This window comes from Ictalurus punctatus, chromosome 6 (genome assembly GCF_001660625.3).
Source record: "Ictalurus punctatus breed USDA103 chromosome 6, Coco_2.0, whole genome shotgun sequence".
In the NCBI taxonomy this organism is placed as follows: Eukaryota; Metazoa; Chordata; class Actinopteri; order Siluriformes; family Ictaluridae; genus Ictalurus; species Ictalurus punctatus.
Window position 1 is genome coordinate 22,894,283 of NC_030421.2, and position 12,104 is coordinate 22,906,386.

The 12,104-nt window shown below is 39.7% G+C and overlaps 1 protein-coding gene across 2 annotated transcripts in view; it reads right to left on the bottom strand.

Moving 5' to 3' along the window:
• galnt13 (UDP-N-acetyl-alpha-D-galactosamine:polypeptide N-acetylgalactosaminyltransferase 13) overlaps positions 1–12,104 on the bottom strand; it is a 40,790-nt gene that overhangs the window by 20,765 nt on the left and 7,921 nt on the right. For both annotated transcript variants that reach the window (XM_017469138.3, XM_053681028.1), the window contains exons 3-8: positions 8,200–8,368; positions 6,572–6,738; positions 6,003–6,210; positions 3,310–3,480; positions 1,642–1,759; positions 838–1,018 (exon numbers count right to left, since the gene is read on the bottom strand). In XM_017469138.3, coding sequence (XP_017324627.1) covers positions 838–1,018; positions 1,642–1,759; positions 3,310–3,480; positions 6,003–6,210; positions 6,572–6,738; positions 8,200–8,368 — 1,014 coding nt within the window. The remainder of the gene's footprint in view (positions 1–837; positions 1,019–1,641; positions 1,760–3,309; positions 3,481–6,002; positions 6,211–6,571; positions 6,739–8,199; positions 8,369–12,104) is intronic.

A 12,104-nucleotide genomic window follows, 5' to 3' on the forward strand; every position in this document is an offset into this window, starting at 1 on the left:
TGCCTATAAATAAGACTTGAAGTGACCATGGTTAGTTTTGTAATGGTTCTTCATGGTTATAGTGGTGCAACACATCAGCTTGCAGATGAAATATATCTGTTTTGAAGCAAGGAGGATAAATACATAGTTGTCTGTCCATTCACTGTTAAACATTTAAACATTCTGTTATCATCACCTCACTAATCAGATCGGAGAGGGAAATGAAAAATCAATTTAAAAAATCTGCATAAATTCCTCCGTTTCTGACTCAATGTCTATAACATTGTAGCTAGTGTCTGGTCCACTGAGCCACCGTCAGGAACATAATTTATATAAATGCATACAAGATAAATTGAACCAAAGGATCTGCTACTAAAGAAACCCTGGATTATGTCTTAAAAAGTACAGCCAGTTTTTTTTTCCAAGCAGTTTTTCAGTTCGGTCTTCTTTCTGCAAGTGACAGAATCAATAATATACAAAAAAAGCTATACAGATCGCCTAAATAAACCACATAACCAAACATTATTCTAAAAAAGGTTATAGATATAAAAGGGAAACATCAACTTGAATGCTAATCATGAATACCAAACTGATTGGAGTCTCATGATGCAGGCTTAGCATTGGTCTAAGAGGTTAAACACTAACATAATTACCCTCTTCCGCAAGAGCGCTGCAACTGATGCAAATTAGCCAGCCATGCTATTTATAGATAGCACAATGCAGCGCTCTAATGTAAGGACGCAAAAGGCAAAAGACAGGAAATTACTCAGTGTGCAGTGTATTCTAGGAATCATTCATTTATGCTGAAAGGCTAATCAATTGAGAAATAGAGTACACACAGAAAAAGCCATGGGTTACCTGGTGATATGATGTAAAAAAAGTCTTTGAATTCATCCATCCAGACTTCAGCCAGCCGTCTGTTGTTCTTGTTGATCACTTGGCCAGTGCCACCTGGGAAACTGTAAGGTGTTGCCTTCCGAAACACATGGCCTACGTGGGAACACGTGACGATCTCCAGAGAGCCACCACACTGCCAGATCTACACAGCACACTCAAAATTGGTAAGTGATTACCAGTACCATAAAATACAACCCCAATTCCAACAAAGTTGGGACGCTGTGTAAATAAACACAGAATGCAACGATTTGCAAATCTCATAAACCTATATGTTATTCATATGGGCGAACTGTGTTCACTCAATCATGTTACTGACCTGTTGCCAATTAATCTCCAGCTGTTTCTTTTCAGTAACACTTACTTTTCCAGCCTTTTGTCACCCCGTCCCAAAGTTTTGAGACGTGTTGCAGCCATGAAATTCAAAATGACCTTACCGTACATTTCCTCAGTTTAAACATTTGATATATTCTATGATCTATTGTGAAGAACATATGGGTTTATGAGATTTGCAAATCATTGCATTCTGTTTTTATTTACATTTTACACAGCAACTTTTTTAGAATTGGGGTTGTAATAATTACCCTCTCTATCCTGATTAAATCATGCTTCATTATAACTGACAAGCTCAGAGCTTTATCAGTGCAACAGAGCTTTAATAGAATTTGGCTCCCTGAGTCAATGTCATGGTAATGAGCTGTCAATCATGGTGCTTAATAACAATAATAATAGTGTACACTGCCATCACACATGCAATGGTGGACATACCCTGAAAGATATTTCTAAATTCTCTCCTCCCCATATGTCCATGCCGGGATCGTAGGTTCCAATCTCCTCAAAATAGGTTCGGTCAATAGAAAACAAACCGCCAGCCATGGTGGGAGTCCTAAGACATTAACACACACTGGGAAATCATCTTTACTCTCTAAACAGCTTAAATCAATTGAATATAAACATACCTTATTACTTTTCTTTAAAAAAAATTGTATTGGCAGTCATGTATCCCAAAAGATATGGATATGCATCTAGCCACGGGCTGTCTAAATGATTTTTAAAATGCTAATTGCAGATGATATTCCAGGATTCCCATTTAAAAGCCACCAATATGGTCTGACTAATTTCTCAGAGGAAAGCCACTGGCTCAGTGCCGTGTTTCCATCCACTTCAAGCATGGGAGCACTTTGTCTGGAAATGGAGAAGCTTTGCAGTGATTACAGATGGTGGAGAAGAGAAAGCGACTCCCCAAGGTGCCACATGAAATATGAGCTAAAAGCCAAAGCACCGAAAGGCTAATCATAATGTTCTATTCATATCACTTCTCCTGAACGTTAACAAATGAAAATGTTTCTATGCTCTTTCAGGCCTTTAAATCCTGTTATAATAGTAAAATCATTACAGCTCTAATGAATTATTGCAGTAGCTGAGGCTAAATTGCTTTTTAAAAATTCTTCTTTTGTTTCTTAACTTGATTCCTTAATCATCTGAAGCATCTCAGAGCTTCAAGCTGATGTGTACCAAAATATTAGCAATTAAAAAGAACTGCCTCAAGAAAGACATGTAGGAAAAGAACACAGATTTCCTGAGGACTAAGAGGTTGAAAGGGCAAACTGACTGTCAGAAAAAAAGGTCAGAAATGGACAGCTACATGAGAAAGGTTGGATTCACCATTAGCAAACATGCTAAAGCTTCCCGAAGACTGTGACTCACTGTTCCTTCCAGTGGTTCCCCACCATCATTAATCACTCAAATGAGTAAATTACCTGAAGGCCAAAAGCAGATTGTGGGTGTAAAAGATAAACCTTCACTCTTGGAGACCTTCTTTGCTATTAACTGGTTGAACTATTCCATTTCTACATCACACTGTACAATCATGGCATTTAAAGTAATGAAGCTTGAACAGAATGTTTTGAGGAATATAATCTAGGCCATATCTTACTCACGTCAGGGAATATATGTTTGCAAATCTGGCACTTGCTAACCCGAAGACCTGAAATCTAATTGATCTGTATTTATATGTTTAGTTTTTTGTTTTTTTGTGTGTGAAGTCTGAGGTAAAGGCCTCTGTTTGCTCTGTAATTGCTTTGTAATGACAGACAGAAGGAATCTAATTTTGGACTAGACAACAGCTCCACCTCCATAAGTCAAAGATAAGTCAAAATAACACTTCATGAGTCATTGTTCTATAGCTTCAAAGAAACTTGTTTTAGAAGCTACTGCAGTAGCTGTTTTGTACTGAGATTAGCTGATGATCAACATGACAAACTGCTATGCTCGCAGTTATGTCAGCTCTTGTTCTCACGAGTTTGACACTCCTGAACCAAAGACATCACCAGAAATGTTATACGGAGTAAAGTAAATCATCTATATTAGTAATAAGAGTATTAAGAGAATTTGAAACCTGGTGTGTGCAAAGCTTTCAAGTTCATTACTACTCACCTGACGGGTAAAGTGCGATCTCCTTTGCGTCGGTCCATCTCTCTCTGAGGAACAGGGTACCACCTGAAGTTCAGTTTCCAATTAAAGCCTCCGTATGTCATGTCTGAGCCCGCCATGTACTCAAAAGTCTCGTCACTGATGACATCAATGATGGGGCAGACCACAGCTTTCCTACAATGGTTTCAACTCATTTTACCAAGAGGAGTTACTTATCTGGTCCTAGATTATTCAGGGAGGAACAAACAGGCAATTTCATTTCCTTGCTTAGGGTCAAAAAGAAATACACACAATCCTCCGGTCATTACTCTCTACAAGAGCTATACAACACCATGCCCAGAAAATGCCAACTGCTGTGAGTTATACCCAAAAGGAACTGATTATGATCACTTCAAATCCAATTATAGTCATAGCATCACACCTGACATTACATTACATTTATATTTATTCATTTGGCAGATACTTTTATTCAAAGCAACCTCCAATTGCGCTGAGCAGAGTTAAGGACATTGATCAAAGACTCGAACTTTAGGTACCAGGATTCAAACTCACAACCTTCCCATCGGTGGTCCAGAGCCCTAAACACTGAGCCACCACTTTACCAATTGCACAAACCTGAATAACAGACTTCGCCTTATATTCCCTGATTTAACAAAATGAAACGTCAAACTGTTTTATTCACCAACTGCTCCTTCACACATAGAAAGTGTGTATTTTCTGTTAGAAATTAGACTACCTGAGTGTATAGTGAAGTGCATTAGGAGTCAGGGAATATAACAGGGTATACACACTTAATGTAATTCTAATGCTGTGTGTTCAGCATTAAAAGTCTTTCCTTGGTGTGTAAAAAGGCAATAAACGAGAGAGGGGAGGCAACTGTGAAGCACTTAAGGACAAGAGAGTGTATCACACTTTCTAATGGGGAACTGGATTAGACTGGAGAAAATCATACGTCTGATACATTTAAAAGATAAAAGATGCAGAGAGGAAACTCTCAGTGTATTAGGTGGTAACAAATCTTAAAGTAAAAGCTAAAATAATCTGTAATGTACTGACCTAAACTAGGGCAAAGTCATTATCTTCTACTACTGTAATAGCCATTATCAGGAATGGAGCTACAGATTATACACCATGGGTTATCACAAGGGCATTGACAAACTTTTCTTTTTTTTTTTTTTCTTTTAAATCAGAAGCACAACCCAATGTCTTTGTTGTATAAATCTCTATTAATAATCCCTTTAAGCCATTAAACAGAGCATAAATACAAAAGCTATTAACTTGATGTCTTCTCAATTTACAGTTTCAACAAAACATTTTTGAACCATATGGAGATTTCTAAATTAATTACCCATAAAACGTGGTCCAATCTTCATCCAAATCATAATAACAGACAAACATGTTTTGCACAACTGCACTGTTCATGTTTTCAATCATTCATGTCCAGTCTAGAAGATTGTGAACCCTTGTATTTAATGGAAACTCCTTTAGCAGCAATAACCTCCACCAAACATTTCCTCTAGTTGCTGATGAAACCAACACAACTGTGCAAACAAACTTTATATCATTCATCCTAAAAAACGGTTTCAAACAGTTCCTCAGTAATCCAGGGACTTCACAGCCCTCTTCAGGTCATGTTCATCGGGTTCATTTCTGAATGCTAGCACGGCCATTCCAAAACATGAAGAAACATTTTCTTCATTTTAAATTATTCTAATGTTGATTTACTTGTGGTTTGGTCATTGTCTTTTCACATCATCCAATTTCTAGTGGTGACCGACCACTACCCTGACATTCCCCATGCAGTTTTGAATCTATTGGTCCCTTAGTTCATAATAAGGTGACCTGAGGCAGCAAACCAGTCGTAAACCATAAATGCTACCTCCATCATGCTTCACAGCTGGGATAAGGTTTTGATTTTGCTGGGCAGTGATGTTTCTCCTAAAAACACAGATTTGTACATTTCTGACCATCCCATCCTGAAAGCACTGGGGAACAGAAGACATGAAGCAGAAACTTGACCTTGCATGCCTTTTTTTTTGTAGAGCAAGTGACCTCTCTAATCCACACCTATAATCTGTCTGGGCTCATTAATTAAATTGACCTGAAAGCATTCACACATTGCAATTACATTTGCGACCCTGCAGCTGACCTATGCCATATGGAACCAGTGGCACTGAGCATGCGTTAACAGTATCAATGCGGTTTGTCACAGCCTTAGTCACTGGGAAGCTCTGTATGGTCTTGGTTGCATTACGCATGTTGGCAAGGCTGAAGGAAGAGTGGTAATCCTATGGGCACCAGAGGAGGTGCATCAGGCAGTAATGTAAAAGTTCTCACTCTTAAGTAGGCATAAATGGTTTTCACACTCAGATGTTTTTTTCCCAAAAGACATGAATGCAGCAGTAGCCCAAAGGTTCACATAATTTTTTAAACCTTCAGTCAGAATGTATAAATAGTGTGTTTAGTTTTCTTGTCATTACTGTAAGTAGACTGTATTAGTTTATAATTGTGATTTAATTACATGAGCAATTAATGAAGAACTCCTGTTCATTCTGAAGGGTTCACAAACTTTGCAAATGTAACTGCAAACTACCCTTTTTGGCAAAGGCTCAGTTATTCCAAAAATAATTTCTTTTTTGCCATTGTACCCTTTATAATCTGCTGTGTTCAGCTCAGTTTTCACTAGGTACACTCACCTGTCTTCTTTAAGGCGGGCGAGCAGTGGTTCTAACCAGCCCAGAGTGCACTCACAGTGAGCATCCAGGAAGGTGATAACCTGACCTCTGGTAGCAGCTGCTCCTCTCAGTCTCGCACGGATCAGACCGGAACGCTGCTCCATCCGCAAGATCCGCACCGGTACCTCCAGTGTCTTCACATAGTCCTCCAGCTTCTTCTTTAGGAAATCTGCCAATGACATGAGACAGAGTGAAAAATGTCAGAACTTTTACATTCCGAAATGTACTGGAGGGCAGTGGTAGCTCAGTGGTTGGACTACTGATCGGAAATCAAATCCCAGCACTGCTAAGCTACCACTGCTAGGCCCTTGATCAAGGCCCTTAACCCTAAACTGCTTAGTTGCATACATGAGACAAATGTAATCCGCTTATGTATTGTCACTTAATGTATTTTCTGAAGTTTAAAGTTCTTAAAGTTGAAGCTTCAGAATATTCCAGCAATGGAAAGGTACCATATAGTGAAGTATGTCCATTATCAGGAGTGTAACTATAATTTATACACACATTAAGTTGATCAGCATTCATATTACCTCTTTCACTGGCATCATCCACCAGTAGGATTTCCACCAGCAGGTGCCTCGGAGAGCGGTTGATGACGCTATGCACAGTACGCAAGAGAGTGCTCCATGCCTCGTTGTGGAAAACAATCACAATGCTGGTGTTGGGCAGGTCATCAGGGTATACCTTTGTTTTACACCTTAGTGAGAAAAGAAGAATAAATGTTTTGGGTGGTTACGTCAACATTATTTGATATCTACCACTCATTCGTATTGGGTTCCAGCTAGATGATCAAATCTTAACTGGATAGCAATTTGCAGGTAATATTTGTTCCAGGCCATATATAATAGTCCAACCTCGGCTGACACAATCATGTAATATTAATAAGGCAAGGAGCAAAAGTCAGCACGATGCATATATTGAACAGAATAACTTATTCTAAAGCACAGTATGCACTCATTTGTGGAACTATGTGCATAAATTCAAACTTCCACCCCAGAAAAACTTCGTATAAAATGCTAATGGCAAGGACAGAGTCTCCTTTGCCCAATAGAATGCCTAAGTCTCTAGTAGATACAGAGACCAGTGGGGGTTTGTCACTTTCAGATCTTAAATAAAGCATGAGGTTACATTAGAGATGGAGATGGCTCGATAATAGAGAGAGAAAAAGAGACTGAGGACGGGTGAGGTCAGAAGAAGAGATGCGGACATGAGGAGTAATGACAGCAGGATTCCATCTCTCCCCTTCTGTGATGCCAATGGCATGACATAGTAAGGGGGCATAAAACTATGTCACAGGGAAGCACGGTTTGTATCTGCAGGCTTGCTTTTAATAAACTACAACACTCTTGAGTAATCCAGATGATCCTCTGTGTGGTGTATTATTGATTTGAGTGGTATACATCAATGTCATGTTTCAACCTTTCTGCAATTCTCGCTTCAAGTAGTTTTGTTCCGAATGCTGTACTGTAAAACAGACTGCACATTCCTTGTTATCATCCCTAAAGCCATAATGCTAGCTCTGTGTTTCCCACTGAGGTCCGGGGAATGAGGAATATGCTTTAAAGATGAAAAATGTGAGGAAGTGGTGCTCATATTGTTGTAAAACTGAGATAAGAGTGTATAGAGAGAGAAAGGCTGTTAACAAATGGATACAACAAAACAGCAGAGTAAATCAGTGACCCGAGATGAATGCAGTCATGTTCCAACCTAACAGCTCTTCATTATGCTCCACAAATGGGATTTGGGTTTCAACAAACAAAGACCTTTCACATCTATTTGTAGCTGGCAGGAGAGAAAACAATCACAGTTTGATAGTTTTAAGAACATGACTGCACCTCTCTGCACTTTATAGAACATATCCGGCAAAAAAAATGAAATTAGCTTGCTATTAGATAAAAAAGGGAGCTATATTTGAGATGTGTAATGCCACAAGGGTGTATATAAAAAGGGTTTCTATATTTAAAAACACATTAATCCTATCCATATAGAATTCCTTCCTAATGCACGTGTGTAGCTTGGGGTATACAGCATGGGGTAAATGAGAACAGAATCTCCTTTGTGGTTGCTCTCAGCATGATTAATGTGGTTCAGCTAACATGCACACACACACAAAGATTTACACTCAAACACAATTAACCCAACCGTCCTATATGCTCACCCGTCCAATCGCACATCCGGCAGACTTCTGTTGAGTGCTATCATGTCACTGGCCATCAGGTTGAACTGGTTGATTTTAAAGAGTTCCTTCATCTTCTCTTGGTCCTCTTTCGGGATGATCACAGCCTTCCCCATCTCTCCTGGACCCTCATGAGTTCGGGACATCACGGCTGTGCAACAAAGGTAAAAGGTTAGATTAAGCATTCAGGTCAACGCACTTGGCGGAATGGAACCAACATTAGGCCATGTGCACTGTGATTACCACTGAACTTTTAGTCATGGAGTGTAGGCAGGAAGCTGAGTTCGAAATGTCTTTGAAAAAGAGTGTTGCAGTGAGCAGCTTTTCTGACTCACTGATCCATGTTATAGAATATGTCAGCTACAGTACATTGCAAGGCCACCCTTGGACTGTGACTTGCTGCTTTGTTACATAGCAAATCATTTTAGCAGCATTACACTACAATAATTACAAATATATCAATGTACAGTACAGGGTCAGAGTGTGTGTACTGGCAAAAGTATTATGCATGACAATAGTTTAAACCTTATGTAGTCAACTGCTACAAATGAGACATAAATTAAAGTAGGGGAAAAATGTAATGCCTAAAAAATAAATAGCAACAAGGCAATAACTTTATTCACTGAATCATGCTGATTACTGTATCGCAGTGTATAATCCATTCATCCATTTTCTGTACTGCTTATCCTACACAGGTTCATCTGAAGTCTGAAGCATATCCCAGGGGATTCAGGGTACGAGGCAGGGAACACCCTGGATGGGGTTGCACACAGTTGCACACACACTCAAACACCCATTCACACTCTAAGGGCAATCTTGCTTGCTAGAGGCTTATCATACCATCTTGCTAATACTGGAAGCCCATCTACACCAAGTCAGTTAAGAGGATTCCACAACAACCCAGCCAAGATGAGACCAGATGATTCCAAAGCTTTCGAGGTAAAAAAGCTAGGATTAACCCAACGGTCTGTGGCGGGTGGATAGGTCAGGTTATGCTAAAAATTACACAGCAAACCTAGGCTAGTATGGCCTTCCACATTCTCAGATCCTCAAAATGGCATAGAGAGGAGTGAAATATTTCCTGCATCACTGTCTAAGAAACATGTCTTAAAGAAGACCTGAACTGAATAAGAAATAAAGGCTCTAAATAACAGTACAGATTTTTTTAAAGAAAATACACAAAAGTCATTTTTAAAAGTCATCTTCAGGGTGTTATTCACTACTAGGTGCCCTAGTATAACAGATAACAGAATGTCAAATCCTTACACTGAATTTTGGGTGGTGGTATACATGCCAGATTCAAAAGTCCTCATTAAATATATACATTCACAAAGCAGCGTTGTGAGTAGGGTAAGACCAAGGAATATAGCTGTGATGTGTGGCAAAAAGTTGTTGAGCTTCACAAAATGGGAAGTGGCTATAAGAAAATAGCACAAGCATTGAAAATGCCCATTTTCACCATCAGGGCAATAATTAAGAAGTTCCAGTCAACTGGAAATGTTATGAATCAACCTGGAATTGGACGTGTGTCTATATTGTCTCAACGCACTGTGAAGAGGACGGTTTGAGTGGATAAAAAATCTCCAAGGATCACAGCTGGAGAATTGCAGAAGCCTTTTACAGGTGGTAGGTAATTAAGGTCACAGTTAGAATAACTTAGGACACTAAAGAGACCTTTCCTCTGACTCTGAAAAACACCAGAAGAAAGATGTCTAGGGTTCCTGGTCACCTGCGTGAACATACCATAGACCTACTGCAGGGAGGCATGAGGACTGCAGATGTGGCCAGAGCATTAAACTGCAATGTCTGTAATGTAAGACAGCTAAGACAGTGCTACAGGGAGACAGGAAGGAGAGCTGACCGTCCTTGCAGTGGAAAATTACATGTAACCATGTGTCCCCCCAGACGTGATGGAGAACTTGTAAATGCCTTGGTGGAGGAACATCTCACAGCAAGAACTGACAAATCTGGTGCAGTCCATGAGGATGAGATGCGCTGTAGTACTTAAAGCAGCTGGAGGCCAGATACACCGCATACTGACTGTTACTTTTGATATCGACCCCCTTTGTTCATGGACTCATTATTCCATTTCTGTTCATCAAATGTCAGTGAAACTTGTTTAGTTTATGTCTTAGTTGTTGAATGTTTTTATCTTAATACAAATATTTACACGTGAAGAAATTTGCTGGAAATAAAAGCAGTTGAATGCGAGAGGAAGTTTCTTTTTTTGCTGAGTACATGTCTAAACGAACCAAACCATGGGAGAAAACCCACCAGGTTATGAAACAAACGCTCCAAAAGAGCCAGGTATGAGATTGCCCTGAGATTCAGGATTTTCACTTCATTTGAATCATTTCAGAAGTAACTCGATACTCTAGTAGTCTTCTATACTCACACGCATTATACAATTGTAAGCAACTCTTACACATATCTGCTACACCAATGGAGAGTCAGTCAGTAAGACAGAAAGTCTGGTGCAAAGGTAAGTGGTGTGCATTGCTGTATTTATCAGAAAAGTAAATAAGCAATTTATTCTTAGATTAGATGCTAATGATTAGCCTCCAGGCTGGAGGGAATCATTCAGACACCATACACAATTAATTTATTTTTTAATTTACCTCTGCCCTAAAAACTTTCACTGCTTGTATGCTGTCACACATATTTCCATGTCATTTTAATATGATTATGTTAAAGACGTCTTGTCCTTTTAACTTCATGTTAAAGAATCTGAGATAATTGAATACATTGGCCACCAAATATAAAAATGACACAAATTCCACTCTTAACCTTAACTTTAAACCTCATATTAGGAGGCTCCATAAGTCGTCTATTTCCGTCGGTGCCTACAACCAAAATCCTAAATGACCTAAATAGCACAAAACCTTCCACCTGGCACAATTCAGTAACAGTGCAAACCTGAATGGCTAACAGACTGTCACCGCTCTAAGCCCTGCTCTTCTTGGCACAAGGCCGCTTAAACCTCATTTGCCTATTTAACTCCCAAATAGCTTTCTGATGATGCTCAGTCAGTCACTTTTCCTCAGGAGCTGCAACAGTCCCTTGTTTGAACCAGAAAAGCCGCTTATCTCACAGTCGTAAACCTATTTATTAGGGACAGCATCCAAGTAAAGACAAGGAAGCAGTGATGTTGTGGATTATACAGCAAGGAACTAGCAGTAGGGAGGCTCATTCATCACAGCGAAATCCATTAGCAAAGCTATCAAGTCACATTGCCAGAGAACTGTTTGGAGAGATTTTACAGCCAGGAGTGGATGAAAACTTGTTTAAAAACTTGAAAGTGAATAAAGGGAGAAACCGATCCCACAATTCGTAAACGTCTTTTGGACATTGACTAAGAACATGGCCTTGCAGCTTACTCTGTGTGCTCAAAGAAAACTGCTCAACAAGCCTAACCGATACATGACTGAATAGTATGCACGTAAAACAAGACCATGTAGTCACCTCTCTACAGAAATCACTGATGCTGGATGTGTTCTCTGTGTCAGTGCTCTGTGTCAGTGCTCTGTGTGGAGTTTGTATTTTCCTCTGGGTACTCCCCCTGTCCAAAGACTTGCGTTGTAGGCTGTCTGACGTCTCTAAATTGTCCTCAGTGTAAGAATGTGTGTGTGTGATTGTGCACTGTGATGGGTTGGCACCTTGTACAGGGTGTCCCCCACCTTGTACCCCGAGCTCCCTGGGATAGGCTCCAAGCTCCACATGACCCTGTTTAAGATAAGAGGTATGGAAAATGGATGGATGTCTTCTAGACAGGCTGGTTCACTTTGGTTGTGGGACACCGTGTTGCTTGTCATTTTCCCCCATCACCAGAACTTGATATTAGGTTTGTAGCACTTTAGTTGTTTTCTAAATTGAATAGCCAATCAGCA